The following is a 16,908-nucleotide window of genomic DNA, read 5'->3' as shown; positions in this document are numbered from 1 at the left end:
CCTTGCTGGCTCCGGATGCTGCTTAATGCCTGGCCGCCCTCGCTCGCTCCTGCCTTTGTCTGCTTTTGCCTGTCTGCCTGCCTGCGTGCCTGCCTCCGTGCCTGCCTGTGCCCGCTTGTCTGTCCCTTTGGTTTCGTGTTCCGGCCGTTCCTGCCCTGCTTGCGCCGGTCCTCGGGGGGACTACCTGCCTTCTCACTAATCACCTACCTTACCCACCTAGGTAGGTACCCAGAGTCATACAACCACCATCGGAAGAAGAGGAACCCAAGGCACCCTACCTCACCTCACCTCACCTCACCTCACCTACCAACCAGCAACACATTCAGCTGCTTATCAACCATTTGCCTGCCGCCACAGCTTGGTCTGCGGCATCCAGTACCTTAGTTGACCAGACTCAGAGTCAGCTCCATCCGACAAAGACAGACTTCTGGCGATCGACTACTCGTAGCGTCCCCATTTCTCATCAGCCGCAGCCTGGGCGCATCCCTGCAGAACCTGTCACCTTTATTGACTGACGGACGCCCTGGGCTAACGAACATCGGCCTGACCTCCTCCACACGCCAAGGCCCGGCCAGTCACGACCACTGTTGCAACCAAAAGCCCTTGCGCTCAATTCGCGCCTTCACATTTTTCGCATAGCCGCTGCGGCATCGCTCGCCACTGCTGTCATCAAAATCATCGTCTTCTCGCGATCCCCGACAAGGACAATTGACTGCCCGTCCCGCCCCGGGTCCCCAACGATACCCTCCCCATCTGCAGCCTGCGTCCCCTAGAGGTACCCCAGATCAAGATCATCCATCGCCCTCCCTGCCTCCTCCTCGCAGATCTCACGAGGCGGGGCTGCCACTGCCTCTGATCCGCCGCCTGTCACTCAACCTCATCCACGTCCACGTCCACGTCCCCGTCCCGATTCAGCCTTCAACCACCCCGCCAGCCATGTTGCGCCCCTGACCGGAGTGTGCAATGACCAGTCACCCGCGCCTACTAGCAAATGCAAGATACCAGTCTCATCGCAGCCCGTCTTGACCACCAACGACGCCCGCTCGACTGCGGCTCCCTGCAGGCGACCTCCCTTATCAGTCTACCGTCGTTGCGACTCCTCCAATCGCGCAACCTCTCGTTATCTCATCCACCCTCCACGACCTGCCCCCGTTGTGTATCGCCTCACCATACTGGCCCAGTCGCCCGGGTCGGCAGTCAAGCCTCAAGTCAGGCCCTTGGTTATCCCGCTCTCATCCGCGTCCTGCCGCTACCCATCAGCCTGCTGCTTGCCCCTCCCCCTTCCTAAGCCGAGCCACTGTTCAACGACACACCCGCCACCTGGTTCTCGCATCTCCGGCATCTCCAGCTCACTCTTGTGAGCGAGTGAGCGAGTGAGCGAGTGACTGCCTGATTGATTGACTGACTGACTGACTGACTGACTGACCGACGGAGGACGGACGAGCGGCCCCCTGAGACACGATAGCTGGTGAATCTGCGTCTCCGCCATGGACGACCCTCAGGTTACCATCCGCCAGCCTGCCGCTGCTCTGAGCTCCGCCAACGGCCACTCCACAGCGGTGCCTGCCCCTCCGGCAAACAAGAAGAAGCCCCGCCGCGGTGCCGACTCGGCCGCTCAGAAACGGAGATGCGTGAGCACCGCCTGCATTGCGTGTCGCCGGAGGAAATCCAAATGTGACGGCGCTCTACCCAGCTGTGCTGCCTGTGCCAGCGTGTACGGCACTGAGTGCGTTTACGATCCCAACTCGGACCACCGGCGCAAGGGCGTGTATCGTGAGAAGATCGATAGCATGAAGGCTCGCACGTCCACTCTGCAGATCCTCATCGAAGCCATCTTGAATGCCGCCGAGGACGAGGTGCCCGACATTGTCAAACGGATCCGGACGTGCGACAGCCTCGACACGGTGGCCGAGCAGATTATCAAACACGAAGACAACTCGCAGGAGGACGACCAAGGTTTCGAAGAGACCTTTGAGGATGAGTACACGACCAACCAACCCATTGAGGGGGAGCGTGAGCTGGCCCGCAAGATGGGCGAGCTCCGCCTCGAGAACGGCGCTGTGCGGTTCATCGGAGGCACATCTCATCTTATCTATCTCGGCGACCCCATGGATGACCGCGTCGAACAGCCTGCGGCCAGTCAACTCGCTGTCAACGAGGACCCCGTCGTCAGTTGGACCACCGTCACCAAGGACAAGGAACTTGTCGCCCACCTCATGAATATGTACTTCAACTGGCACTATCCCTACTTCGCCACCTTGTCCAAAACCCTCTTCTACCGCGACTTTGTCAAAGGTCGCTACGCTCTACCTACCAAAGGCACAGCGTACTGCTCGCCCTTGCTCGTCAATGCCATGCTCGCACTCGGCTGCCACTTCACAAGCGTCCCGGGCGCCACGCCAGAAGATGGTCGGTCCAAAGGAGATCACTTCTTTGCAGAAGCCAAACGGCTCATCATCGAAAATGATGAATACGAGAAGCCCAGATTGACGACGGTCCAGGCCCTGGCGCTCATGTCCGTTCGTGAGGCTGGTTGTGGTCGTGAGGCCAAAGGGTGGGTCTACTCAGGCATGGCTTTCCGCATGGCGCAGGACATCGGTCTCAATTTTGATGACGGTGGCATCTCAGCCGACAGAGAAAACTTGGGAGAGCACGCCATCGACGCCAGGCGTATTACCTTTTGGGGATGTTTCTTGTTCGACAAGTGCTGGTCCAATTACCTTGGCCGACTGCCACAGATTCCCAAAAACTCATACAACGTACCCAAGTATGACGTTTTCCCTGGGGAGGACGCGGAACTATGGTCGGCGTATTCCGATGCCGGCTTCGATCGCACAATCCAGCAGCCATCACGAACGAGGGCCATAGGTCTACAACTCGCGAAGCTCTGTGAGATCAGCAGTGATCTGCTCCTCTTTTTCTACCATCCGAACCACATTGGACGTTCCAGTGGCAAGGCTGTCGAGTTGAAAAAGCTGAGTGAACTGCACCGCCGACTCGAGGACTGGCGCAAAGAGCTTCCTCGAGAACTTGAACCCAAGGATGGCCAACTGCCCAACGCCATCCTCATGCAGTACGTCTCCCCAGGCTTCCTGCAATATTACTGAGAATTAACACTTTGCAGCATGTTCTTCCACCTACAGTACATCCATCTGTTCCGCCCCTTCCTCAAGTATACCCCTGCGGCCTCGCCGCTACCATCCCATGTCTCACCGCGGCGGATCTGTACCGCTAATGCCGGTGCCATATCCAAGCTCATGCGCCTCTACAAGAAGACTTGGAATCTGCGCCAGATTTGCAATATTGCTGTCTACATGGTGCACAGCGCATGCACCATTCACATGCTCAACCTACCCGAGAAGACAGCTCGACGTGACATCACGCATGGTGTCAAGCACCTCGAGGAGATCGCCGAAGATTGGCCATGTGCGCGCCGCACTCTTGGCATCATCAGTGTTCTCGGTCGGAAATGGAACGTTGAGCTTCCTGATGAGGCCTCCGTGACCCTTCGTCGCACAGACGAAAAGTATGGTACCTTCAACACGAGTGACGTCCCGAGCCCTTTCTCGAACCATGGCACCGGCGTTTCTCCGGCGGGCTCCAACGAGCATGTGCCATCGCCTGCTCCTCAAACCACCCAGGGCTACAGTCCCGTCGACCAGTTTATTCAACCACGCATACCAGGCGACATCTCAGCGCAGACCGGGAACTTCCCTCTCGCTAGCCCCTCGCTTGACCTTGCTTCTCTCACATCAACACCGACCTCGAATCCACAGGTCCCCCTCACCTCGTGGCCGTCGGCACAGCCCATTCCCACCTACCACCGCCCTCAAAAGCAACAACAACAGCAGCAGCAGCAGCAGCAGCAGCAGCAGCAAGCACAGCAGCAGCAAGCACAGCAGCAGCAGCAACAGCAACAACAAGCACAGCAGCAACAGCAGCAAAGACATCAACGACCGATGCCCCCACGACCGCTACCGCCCAGCCCCCAGGTCTTCCAAGAGCTCGACCAAGACTGGTTCCTCAACGACGGCGCCAAGTGGCACCAGAACTTCGAGGCTTGGGGCATGGCGGGCATGTCCGCAGAACAGAGCCCGCAAAACATGTTCATGTTCCAGGGCGGCACTCCCGGCAGCAGCGGCAGACAATATCGCGCCAATGGGCCGCAGGCGAACGACGGTCCGCCTCGAAACGGCTCAGAGGAGCGTATCGGCTTCGAGGCGCTGAGTTCGCTGCGGGACAACCCCGGTTGGTTGCCGCCGGGCCTGGACTAAATGTTTGCAGTTTGAAAGGAAAGGGGACTGATGTATCTTCATGGGGAGCCCTGTATGCTCCCAGTCTGGCTGGTCACTCTGCCTGCCGCGTTTGATCATGATTGGGCGTTTTTTGTATTCGATTGAGCGGACATGATAGCTGCTACTGTCACTCACGCCTGGTCCTTGGATAGTTAACGATGTACTCTTCAAGGTCGCGATCTAGTCACCTACCTTATCTACGTTATCTGTATTCATGACTTGATTTTCATGCATTTAACCAAGAGCTGTTACGTACAGTCGAGATGTCGCCTCTATGCTGCCCTTTTAGCTTCTTGAGAGCGGATGATTAATCACGGCTCAGTGTCTATATGTTGAAACCCCTGGACCGAAGGCATCTATCCATGTGTGGTTGTAAGATCTAGCATCAGATGCAGACTCATCCATCCATTCACAGGAAGTGCAAAGGCGCGCACGGCAGAGTTGAAAGATGTTATTATAATCGCCTACTCGACACCCGTCTCCCAGCTGAAATCTTTCAAACGACCATGTACAGTTTGTGAACTCACTACACGCATCACCCAAGCCAATGCCGTCCTCTTTCCACGCCATGATGCCCGAGTCTCACTAACAACCAGAGCAGCCGCTTCTCGCGACAGAGCTCTGAGGTTTTGCCCCACCAATGCGCTGGCAAGGTTTTCAGCGTTGGGTATTCTTCATGTCTCGTGTCTCTTGCCCTTGTTCCGTTCCCATTCCCAGGCCCGCAGCTGGTCCGTCTTTTGTCTTCTTTGTGTTGCCATGTTTTATATGCCTTCCCCGTTTCATGTGTCGGACCCCGTCTGCGACTGGTATATCACGCCCGCCCCAGTTCCTACTCCAGCATTTGCGCCCCTTTCCCAAACCAAATCAAAGTGCGCTATTCGCAGAAATCCAAAATATTCGTCATCGTACAGATCGGTCCCCTGTGCTGCCATCATAGGGCAAGACCAGTGCCGTCGCCAGTCCAGCGGTACAAAGCCAGCAGCTCACGTCGGCGCTGGTGCTGTTCGCCTAGGTCTTCGGGCACCCGACCACGGACCTGTGCCAGAGCACTCCGCATCACCTTGCTGAAGTTGCGCTGCGAGGTGGTTAGCATCATGTGTGTATGATTTGAAGTAGTGTACGATGGGAGTGCTACGAACCTGATATTCCGTATTAAGTGTCACCACGCAAGCTTCGTGCGCCCGGACGATGGTTTCGCAAGCTTTCACCACACTCGGGCTGGCTTCTAACTGCAGCTTGTCTGCAATCAGGAGCAGCAAAAAAGAGCCCTGCAGCAAGTAGATGCCGAAAAAGAAAGGCATGAACTCTAGGCCTGGGTCGAACTCGAGAATGTGGCTGATGGCTTCGGCTGCCGAGACGGCGTGCCCTGTGGCTGTGATGAAGCCCTGGCTTGAAATCCATAGATCGTTGTCGTCAATTAGATTGATAGGATCCCACTTTCCGGCGAGAAGAATATGCAGTACATGCATGACATGCGTGCCATACGCCATGACGATCTTGGTCTGGATATCCGACTCTGTCATTCGATTTGACGAGTTTGTGTGCACTGAGTGAACCGAGGGAGTACCAATATCTGCAGCGCCGGTGTGGTCAGGGGCATCCAGTGCAGACGCCTGATCGCCGTTGGGCGCTAGACCTTCGCCTTCGGGGTGCATGCGACGCAGATACTGCTGCTCGAAACGCTTCAAACTATGCTCGTAAGCCTCGAGGTGGCGCGTGATCTCCAGAGCCTGCTCATCCCAGTCTCGAGCCATGCGAAAACCTACACCAAAGCGCGGGTGGTTTCGCGCATGATGCAAGTCGACTATCTCACCAAGTATAGTCATGAGAGGGAGGAAGTATCCAAAGATACTATGTCCCGTACATTCAAAGTGAGGTCCGCGGATTCGCATAGATTGCTGATGAAGCCCTTCACCGGCGAGGTTGGGATCCGTCGTGTTGCTCATGTAGCTCTCAAAATCCCCGTTCTGATAGGCCATGTCGTCCATCGGCTGGAAGAGCCCGGAGCACTCAAGGTCCAAGAGGAAGAGGGGGCGGTTGTAACAAAGAGCCAGATGCCGATCGACAATATAGGCAAGCCACCAGATCCGTCGGCGCTCCTCTCGTTCCTCTTCGGTAATGGAACCCGGCGTGCTGGTACCACCATTCATGCCGTTGGAAGCTCCGACATCCCCGTCATCTCCGTCAACAGGCCCCATGGGTCTCATGGAAGGGGGGAGCTCGCGACCAAGCTTAAGCTCGCGTGCTAGAGACCACGCTGCGTTCCACCAGCGTAGGCTCGCTCCCTTGTACTCGCTTGCAGACACCACAGTAGCCAAGTGGATGTAGGTGATGACATCGTCCAGCTTGCCAGCAGCCCCAAACGCGCCTGACTCTCCGGTCAGAGCATCGAGGCTCATAGTGCCGGGAAGCGCAACCCCAAGCCCTCCAAGTGCAACGCCATCGATGACTGGACTTGTTGCTGGCGAGGGCTCTCCCGTGGGCGTATGGATCAGTGGTTTGAGAAGACTGACAGTCAGTTCAAGGAGCCTCTGGCAGATTTTGCCCCTCGCCGAAGGGATGCTCGTCAAAAATGGAGCGTCGCTAGTTTGGGCGGCAACCCAAAGCATGCTTGCTAGCAGAGCCGGCTGGCACAGTCTTGGTTTCGTAGGATGGAGGAACGATCGCTTCCGGAAGACGTAACCTAGGACGTAGGGCGACATGGGGTGCATCTGCGCAGATGATGATGAGGCGAAGTAGAGATCAATCAGGTCGCAGGCCAATGGTATGGGAACGATGTTGTTGAGGTGAGGGATGAGAGGCTCCAATACTGGATAACGTAGGTTTTGAGTGCCGTGTACATAACTGTGTTGAGGGATATGGGATGGATATTGTGCCGTAGGTGAGGACATGTTTATCCATCCGGGTGAGGTTGGCTCGTTGCCCATGGGATACGCGCCCATCGGGCTGTTGCCGATTCGGAAGTGAGGATTCGTAGGGTAGGCTGCCGGGCTCTGACCTTGCATGCCGTACGGTAGCTCGGTATATGCCGGCATATTGCCCTGGCTGGGCCCATACGGCCCATGTGCCGGACCGTTTAGCATCTGGGCTCCCAATGCTTGCCTTTCATATCCATGGTGCATGCCGGCTCCGTAGCTATTCATGTCCAGAGCAGTTGGGCTACCAAGATGTTCCCTCTCTAAGACTTGGTGCTGAGCCATGCTGTGTTGGTGTGCGTTCATGTCGTCCAAAGTGTCCAGGGATGCCGTTCGCTGGCTCTGCCGCGTTGCGTCTTCGCTCAAATCATCCACCTTGATGCCAGAGTGGGAACTCGAACCATTCATAGAAACCCTTCGAGGGGCAGATTCGCCATTGTGTTCAGAAGACTCTCCATTCTCGTCTGTATCTGATTTTCCATTGGATCCGTTGGCCGCCTGTGCTGCCGCTGCCGCTGCTTGGGCTAGGTCTTTCCTGGACGCCTTACCGCGCTTCTTCCTTTCGCGAACGTATTCGCAGCCCAGGCCGAATTCTGATGCCTTGGGTCAGCAATATGTTGCTGCTTACGATCGTTGGCTTCCAACTTACCTATACAATGAGCACAAGGATGTTGCCCGTCGCATTTGGTCCTCAATTGGTTACATTGGTCGCATGCCCGACTGATCCTCCTCCTGATAGGGCCTGAACCAGTTGAAGTCCTGGTTGCTGGACCGTATGGATGTTGCCGATGTTTTTGCTGAGGGGCATTTCGCGCGAGGTGGGGATTGTGGACTGCAGCATGCTGGAGTTGTTGCTGAAGGGCGTAACCCTGGGACATCTCGTTCATGCCGCTGGGATGGGGGTGGTTGGCGGGCGCATGCCCGTTAGAGAAGAGAGTAGAAGCCGGAAGCGCAGCGTGGTAGGGCGAAAATCGATGCAACGGGTTGGACAACATTGTGAATCCCGTCTCAGGATTGCAGACCCACGGTGGCTGCGGGTACTGGTAACGTCCTGTCGTTACGTCAGGATTATGGGGCGTGGGATTTTTGTGTGTCGATGTCGACGCTGAGATGGGGTGCTCCGGTCAAATGAGTCCTCGGAAGGGAGTCGGGACCAAAAGATGCCTTGGCAGCTGTGAGGGAGACGACGTCTATATGTTGGAAATGGCAGTGGGAGACCAGGCAAGTTTGATCCACCTTGAGTTCGGGCCAGAGCTAAAGAGGTGCTGGTTAGCAAGTAAAGCAGGGGTCAAGATGCTGAGGTGTGGGGAAGAGACGGAGAAGATGGCGGAGAGCATGCAGATACTAGGTAGATGGGTAGGATCAAAGGAGCAGGGGTCGTGTCAACAAGACGCCGAGGTGTGATCTGTGGCGAACGGGAACGCAACCATGTACCGTCCATAAGTACGTACGCGTGAGAAAGATGGTGGGGTTGACGGTGTGTGTGGGTGGATGAAATGACAGGGACAAGTGGGAGATGGGTCAAGCTCCCGACCAGACCTAACACAAACTTGACCAAGAGAGTGAAGTCCACTTGCCGTCGTCCTCAACGTCGAAGTTGGGTGGTAAGAAGATGTGCGTCACGGAGGAGAGCAAGTGGATGAGCGATGGCGGAAGCCACGTCCGAGAAATGCCACAGTAGTGTTAAGAGACAGCCCAACACCTCGGTCTCGCTGTTGTGCCACCTGGAGACTGGCAATTGGTGGTGATTTAGAAATAACAAAGTCGAGGTCGGCTTGTATCAGGACAGGGACAGGGTTCAAGCTAGCCAGAACGCGGCTCAGGGAGATCGGTTCAGGCGGGTGGGAGGGGGGGTCTTTGCTTGATACAGGTTGTTAAGATGAGTCGATGATGCAAGAAAGGGCTCGCGAAGCCAAGCTTCTTACGACAATACACTGTTGGCTGTTGCAGCGTTGAACAAGTGAGCAGGCAAAACTGGAAAGCAAGGTACGTCTAGCAAAAGACATCACCGCTGGCCGCCGGAAGGAGTAGGGACGGTTGAGTAACAAGAATGAAGAAGATGTATGTGCTGGAGTGATAATTTTTGTTAGCGGATGATGTCCCCCGGCTGGTTCTCGAAGCCGAGAGGTGGCACAGGCGACAGGGCCAGGATCGTCTGATTTCTCCTCTTCTCCCCCTTGGGGTAGGATGGAAGCCGCTTGTACGCAAGAGGATAGCGAGCGACAGAGCCAGGCTTTTCCAGGGTTGCAATGAGGGGAACAGGGGTCTTGGACACACGGTCGAGACCAGACGAGCGAACCAAGAGATGGAAGGGAAAAACGGGCGACTGGCGCCGTGTGTGGGTGTGGTGTGGGGTTAAGCAGAGACGTTGCAGTACATGTACATTGCAGTGGCTGAGAACTGTCTAACGCAACGAACAACTCAGGATGGCCATGGGCTGGACCAGAAGGGCCGGCTGGGGTGCAGAAGCGGGATCGAGGCATGCTGATGGTGCCTGGCACCAGAGGCTGGTTTGGACAGTCACCAGCATGCTGCCCGCATGCTTCAACCCATTGATGCTCGGGGTTGGTAGCGTGTGGTTGATGGACCGAGGGACAGGCCGAGTTGTATGCAATCCAGCATGGGACTGATGGGGTGCCTTGGGTGCTTGGGTTGGGCAGCGGACGGTTGGCGCCGGCGCGGGCATCGGTAGCATGTCCTGACCTGACCGACGTGAAAGTCTGGGGTCTCCACCCATGAGTCGTTCTGTCGACTCCATCCTTGAGGAGATGCTTACTTGAAGCTTTTCGGCGGACTGGCACTGCCTGGACTGTGCCAACCCGGCTGTTGCTACACCGATTCGGCGAGCTCGTTCACGACCACCTCTACCTAGCCCTCGGTCGTAAGACAACCGGCCACGAACCTTACTTGAAGGTATCTTAGTGAGAGGCAGGTGGGGCTCGTCGTCCATGGCACGAGCGTAGCCTCGGCCATGGTCAATGATTCTCGTCGGCGACAGACACCGAAGAGAAACAACTCGCCAACCACAGTGCGACAGCCGTCCCTGTCCACCTGTGAGAAACCGAAGGTACTCTCCCCTTCCAAGGGCCGACGGGCGCCCGAGTGCAGGCCCAGCTGCTGATGAGTGGCAGAGAGGGGGGTCAGGGCGTGCTCCGTGGTCAGGGGAGTTAGTTGGTGGCTGCTAGCGGCTTGTCATCGACTGGTGGAATTGTTTCTCACACGACGGCCAGACAAACGGACCCAAGGTCTGTTGACGCTAGAAGTCATTGGCATCGACAGACCGAGACCGGCCAAAGGCGTGGGAATGGCACAACGTGGGCTCCCCAAGGTGGCGCTGCTGTCGGTTCGCATCATGCTCCTGATCCTGTTGGTGCCCATGTCGAGGCCATGTGTGACGCAGGTGCAAATGACAGAAGAAGCAAGGCGTAGACGCGGAGAAGTAGAAGTGCGAGACATTACCCCAATTCTGATCGATGCTGGTGGTGGTTGCTGTGTCTCATCGAGCCTGTCAGTGTTCGCTTGGGCGCACCACAGTGCCTGGCGTGCATCCAGCGGTACTCCAAGACCCCGGCCCTTGCCCCCTGTGCCGTGCTAGCGAGGGGTGGTGGGCGCTCAGGAGCCAGATTGGCTTCGGTACTTCGCGATACCAGCCGATGGAGCAAGCCTGGGACGGACGGGAGCCACGGTATGTCAAAAGATGCCTGCCACGCTTTGGCAGCAGTCCAACATGCTTGGTGGCCTTGGTGACCATTTCCATTCGTCTCTGGTAAACGCCTACGTATACATGTAGGACGCCTGGGGCGCCACTTGAGGTAGGGACACGGCGTAGACGGGAGATGGTTGCGAAGACCGAAAAGACGTCGCGCCGAGTCCCGTGTGCCGTGTGTGATCAGGTCGGTGTGGTGGTGCCCGTACCTTTTTGACCTCAGATGCCAGTGTTTCCTCACTGTGTGGTACGGTCGGTGCTGGAAGCCTCGTTTGTCGTCCAGTTCTATTGGAGTCGTCAAGTCGCGAGACCTTGTCTGGTGGAGGAGGCAGATGGTAGCGGTGTAGTGCCAGAGTCACGCATCATCATGTGGGCAGCTTGGTCGCCTTCCCGAGGAGACAAGGGCCCAATGGTGGGGAGTGCCATGACAATGGGATGAATCACTGGCAGGAAAGCGTCGCCGGCAGGAAAGCGTCGCCTGGGTACATGCCCTGGTGCTGCCTTCCTCAAGTGGTCCTGCCCCGTGCCATCTCGTGCTTTTGCGTCAAATGGAGGAAGGCACAACCCAGCTCACAGCACCACACACAGACAGCAAGTACGCGCACAGTACGGCAGCACCTCCTCCATGTCGCCTCCCGACTGCCCTTTCTTTGGAGCCTGGCGCCTCGCAACTGCCTGCCTTTCCTGCCTTCCATATTACCTGCCTACCTACCTAGGTACCTAAGGCAGGCACCTAGGTAGGTACCTAAGGTAAGTAGATACCTTGGGTAGACTGATTTGTTTTCGTAAGATTGTGCCATTGATTTGCTACACCACAAGTCAAGGACTACCTAGGCAGCTTTGCTTGTCGACATCCTCCATGCATCACCAGGATCCCGCTCGCCGTAAGGAGAACTTTGCCCGAAACGAAGGACTTGTCAGAACCAAACTTTCCAGCATCAGGAAATTGACTTGGGAAGGCCACCCACGCCACATCATTCACACGCTTGGCCGGGCCAAAGGGATCGACCCCGTCTGCAGGAACTTGCGTTGATTGGCCTGTATCCGACAAGCCCATTCACATCCATGGAGAAAGAAAGCCGCCGAGCAAGCAAAGAAGGGAAACACCTCTGTCTCGTTGCAAGAGACGTCCCTCGTGCAGGTGTTGAGTCGCTCGTGTCGGTCAGGTCAGGCAGGCCAGGTGAGAGCTAGGTTTCCAGTCGCTGCAACATTTCGAGTTAACCAAGTGATCAGCATGGAGGGTGCTGGGCTCACTCCCTGTCTGCGATGCCCTGTACCCAGAGGTACTGTTCCAAAGGCCCCAACCAGTCTTCCCTTGGACCGCAGCGTACTCGCCACTTCATTCGCCCGCATCGCATGCCATCTCCCTCCACATCTCGCTACAATCCGGCTGCGACCTTTCTGGCGTTCTCGGCCACTCATCATGCGTCCTGGCAAGCTCCCAGAGCTCCACGGCTCCAGTCCTCCGCACCACCACACATTAGACAACAGGCCAACATGCAGACTTCACGCGCCGCCAATGCAATCCCCTCATTTCGACGGGGCAACCAGATGCGACCCCAATCACCACTCAATTCAAAGTCTGGAGGCTTCAGGCCAGAACATCTTCAGCGACGCCTTCCAAAACCTCGCACACTGCGGTTCTAATAACTCGGAATTCCCTCAACCATGGGGGCATCACCCAACCCTGAGGGCGTCGATACTCAGGGTTTGATTGTTGAGAGGGTCATGGAAAGGCTGCCTGACAGACACGCAGTACGAGACCACCTTTGCCAATCAACCGATGGCCACTCCCCCCTCCGTGCCGCTTCAGCGCCCGTAGCTCCTGATTCTGGTCCAGCTCATGATGCGTCGCTGTCGAACGTCCCCTGGATCCCTCGCAGGTGGCTGTACGCTCCGTGCCCTTACTAGGCATTCCCACTCAGCATTTCGTAATCGAACATGACGTTTGAGGCGCCAGCCAGCAAAGTACAAGAACATAGGCACCAGGATGACTGTGTAGACCAGCTCCACCCCTGGATTGGTCGTCCAACCATGCTTTGACCGGTGACGCAGGCGGCACCGCGCCCGTCAGCGGCCGTCGGTCCGAAATCCCACGAGGGTTAGCGGCATCAGCTCGGGCCAGCCTCCTATTCGTGCATCCAACCTCCGTCACCATCCATCAGCCACAGATGAAGACTCAGTGCTGGAGTGTCTCCGTGCACAGTCTGGGTCAAAGATGCGTGACAGCAGACCACACTCACATTGTAATGATATACAACTCTCCCCGTTTCCACAGCACCATCTTGCAGAGGGTTTGCGTCTCATTCCTGGATCTAGATGGTTTTTGACTACACAGAACGCACGTCAACAGCGTCTATGTCGTGATATCCGCCTCAGATACGTCGCCTAACCACATTGATGCCTCGGAAGATCGTAAAGGCAACTAGTTCTCAAGGAAGCGTCATTCAACAAGTTACATACCGTCTATCAGTCGTATTTGCCTCCCGTTCCACGCGTCTACTCCAGACGGCACGGGACGATGAGCATGTGCAGCCCGATGAGATTTCCCCAGCACACAAGCTTCCCCAGATTCCAACCCCATGCGGTTCTGTCTTTCACAGTCAAGTCGCTAGCCGCCCTAACAGGGTCCTCTAGCGCTGCAGGTGTGATGCTCAAATACTTGGGAAAGGTGCAGCCGCTCCCTCCCTGTACACGATTAACCTCGTAGACGCGCAACGTGCGTCATGGTCGTACCGCAAAGCTACCATCACAAACATGGTACGAGGCCAATATGTGTAACACATCCCCTTTGGGTCTCGGCCAGAAAGTTCCGTCCTCCCACCTACTTCTCGCCACTGGTATTCTGCGCTGTGGTTGACATATGGATTGGAAAGGGATGGCTCATCCTTCCTATTCCTAACTCCTTGTCTCGGGGTACGAATTGATCATCAGGTCTCCTACGACGTCCCAAATAATATGTAGCTAGCTTTGACTATGGATTGGGCAAAGCAGGGTGGCAACAATGCAGTGCGACACACGACAAGCATCCACACCTCGCCCGAAGGTTCAGTATCCTGTTCGCGAGTCTCTTGAGTCAAAAGTGTACTGATACGACGCAGGCAACGACTCTACTCTTTTCCGGTGTGCCTCGCCCAGACAAGCCCCTGATCCGGTAGCGACGCCTACTAACCACCCAAGGCTGCACCAAAGAAAGGGCATCTAGTCAGACACATAAAGGATTGAGGTGTTCACACACATCCGGCGGTGCCACCTGGTGCGGAAGGGATAAAAGTTGTTCTTGCTCCTGCCACAGGCGCATTTCACAGACTACAGGGCTTTACCAAAAGTCTTTGGATTGCCACCAGCACTTCATGGGGTGTACCGGCGACGTGGAACACCCGACCGGGCTTGGAGCAGTCAATATATTAGCCACGTGCCGGATAAATCCTAGTGAAGTACCCATCTCATCTTGCCTCAGTTGAGATGGGCTCAGCTCATAGCCTTCCAAGGCGAAGGGTCCTAGCCGGGGCACAGTGGTGCATGATGCTCGTCGACGTTTTGGGAAACATGGATCTGTCCATTCATCTCTGTTAGAGGCTCCATTCGATCTCTACACCGAGACTTACGAAGTACACCGCGCTATACAAACTCCTCTGTGACAACGGGAAATTCGAAAGGGGGAATCAAGCAATCCCGCGTCCTCCTTTGTTGACTAGCACATTCATCGTTCGATTTAAAGGCGAAGGCGTTGCAGGTCAGACCCCAGATCCACTCTCTTCACCAGCCAAGTTCGACCACCGAGCTGAGTTTTGGCAACATCAATGCTTTATCTAGCTGTCGGGCACGCTCATCAACTCATGCAAACCAGCTCGAGGCATCAAAATCAGTTCAATGTACCATTTAAGCCAAGTATGCATTCCCTGGTACTGGGGACGGATCAAAGCTGGCACGCAGGCCTGGAAATCGAGGCGAGCGTTGAAACAGTCCAGGCTGGCTGATGACTGCTCATCAATATTGCTACACAATGGCGCCGGCGCCCCTCATCAGGCTTGTCTCTGGCTATGCCAAAATAAACACTCTCCTCCGGCGCTACCAGATGGACCAGCGTGCTCTTGTAGCTTGCCGAAGTCATTTACAGATTCAAGGCAACATTCGGTTCATTCGAGGCTCACTCACATGCCTGTTCCAGGTCCAGCTAGACGGCCAGGGTGGGTGCCCAGACACGCGAGCCCACTTCGCAAGGCCTGAGACTCGAATTTAGCCGGGGCATTTATCCCCGCGCGCCGTTGCTTTCGGGCGATGCCTGCTGGGGTCTGATGACCCGCCTCGCCTCCCTGATCAGGGGACCGATTGTCGAGAGGCGTGCAAGTATCATCGAGAAGATTCTGTCAAGCACATCGACTCGATGACGCCGGCGTTTGGACCCAACGCCTCCTGGGCAGAATAGAAGGCCGCCAGTCTCGAGGCTGAGATGCTGTTCGGTGCGAGACTGAGGGCGCGAGACTGAGGGCGCGAGGCTTTGTCGATCCATTTCCTGAAGTTGTTTTTCTAAGCGTCCCTGCTCGTGTCGGTGAGTGAAGCATCCCCTGCCAGCCATGTGCCGAGGGTACCATCCATGTTCGCCGAGCTAACTAGCAACGAAGCGTTCTGGATGAGTCGTGCGCCTTGGCCCGGACTGTCGATCCAAACTATCGAGACTGTCGCCCATTGTCAAGGCTCTCATGGTCCTTCTTGTTACGGCTCTGTGCCCGGCTCCGCTGGGCCGGTCATGGTCACCATGCCCATCTCGCGCCGATCAGGGAATCACGTCGTGACGTCCTCGGTTGCGTGCTACGTCTAACGAAGAAAATTCAGGTGACAGACGAGCAGGACCATTCCCATTTCGGGAGCCTCCCCATTCGGAGAGATAAAAAAAAAATAGATGACCCCCTTGCGCCAGGGGCAACACGGCTCTGCATATCGTCGCTCCGCGACCCCGCGGGGAGGGGGGATCAATCTGGATGTGCATCTCCCAACAGCGGCGATCAGCTGAGGCAAAGTCGTTTGATGGACGCCAATTGCCTGTCGAGCACTATCCAGCGGAAGCAGATCCCTTATTCGATCGCTCAGGGGATGTTACATCAACCATAGCACGACGTGCGCTGGTGCACGGTGGCTGTTCCTTTTGGCTGCTTGGAGTTCCTGGTGGGCGCGCGGGGTGCGGCAGGGCTGCCGTGTCTCGGCGCAGGAGCGTGGAGCTGACCGTCCAACTGGAGCCTTCGTGCTGTAACCCTATGCCTGAGTGACGGCTGCACTTGATATTGGGCCACAAAGGTGGACCGATCCTTTGCATTGTTCTTTTGTTAGTGACGCGGTATCCGTTCCGTGCTGTTGAGGGGTGTTTTTGGGTGCATGATGTTCGTATAGGGTCCTAGGAGGGAGACCGCATCCTGTTCGCTGGACGAGCAGTGTCGCTGGTGACAGGTCGAACGAAGAACTTGAACATGACAGGTCGAACGAAGAACTTGAACATGTTCTTGACGGAATGCTTGCCTCTATCTTGCCTCGGATGATCGTGGGCACTCATCACTACTGGGATGCAGACTCGTTTTTTGGGAGCACATTTTGATATCATAATAGCCATGGTTCTTTGGTTTAAACGCTCAACGAACAGTTTCCCATTGTTCGATAAGACAATATTCTAGTAGGGGCGATTTAACAATGAATCACCTTCTCTTCTGCGTACGAACAAATTCCCTACCCACACGGAACAGTACGCATCTACAACAAACAATACACATTTGCATATATATGGCAATGGAGTCTTACGAGTAGTGAAGGCATCAACTGTTACTTCCTAGGGGTAAACAATCGGTGCCCTTCCTTAAACTCTGGTCCAACTGCCTTCATTACAACTACTTCTTCACTGCCCGCGATCTCTCCACCTGACTTCTGGGATCAATTACCAGGCAGTCCCTGCTGGTCTCACGGTTCCCTCAGGTCTTGAAAATGGGTTCTACCCGCAAAGCTC

The 16,908-nt window shown here is 56.0% G+C and overlaps 3 protein-coding genes across 3 annotated transcripts; 2 read left to right on the top strand and 1 right to left on the bottom strand.

Annotated features, from left to right (window-relative positions):
- Window positions 1–1,487: 1,487 nt before the first annotated feature.
- Window positions 1,488–4,274, top strand: VDAG_08005 (nitrogen assimilation transcription factor nit-4; the record flags this gene model as incomplete). The annotated part of the gene is made up of 2 exons (XM_009652771.1): window positions 1,488–3,073; window positions 3,125–4,274. 2 exons carry the CDS (start codon window positions 1,488–1,490, stop codon window positions 4,272–4,274), a joined length of 2,736 nt encoding a protein of 911 aa, XP_009651066.1.
- A 952-nt stretch (window positions 4,275–5,226) lies between these two features.
- Window positions 5,227–8,831, bottom strand: VDAG_08004 (transcriptional activator xlnR; the record flags this gene model as incomplete). The annotated part of the gene is made up of 3 exons (XM_009652770.1): window positions 7,860–8,831; window positions 5,435–7,803; window positions 5,227–5,370 (listed from the first exon to the last, which is right to left on the bottom strand). Exons 1-3 carry the CDS (start codon window positions 8,203–8,205, stop codon window positions 5,227–5,229), a joined length of 2,859 nt encoding a protein of 952 aa, XP_009651065.1. The 5' UTR covers window positions 8,206–8,831.
- Window positions 8,832–14,922: 6,091 nt separating this feature from the next.
- On the top strand, window positions 14,923–15,738 carry VDAG_08003 (uncharacterized protein; the record flags this gene model as incomplete). Its single annotated transcript, XM_009652769.1, has 2 exons — window positions 14,923–15,106; window positions 15,479–15,738. 2 exons carry the CDS (start codon window positions 14,923–14,925, stop codon window positions 15,736–15,738), a joined length of 444 nt encoding a protein of 147 aa, XP_009651064.1.
- Between the last annotated feature and the right edge of the window lie 1,170 nt (window positions 15,739–16,908).

Source organism: Verticillium dahliae, genomic scaffold, assembly GCF_000150675.1.
Source record: "Verticillium dahliae VdLs.17 supercont1.18 genomic scaffold, whole genome shotgun sequence".
In the NCBI taxonomy this organism is placed as follows: Eukaryota; Fungi; Ascomycota; class Sordariomycetes; order Glomerellales; family Plectosphaerellaceae; genus Verticillium; species Verticillium dahliae.
Note: the sequence above shows the minus strand (reverse complement) of the source record. Positions and strands in the feature narration are given on the sequence as shown.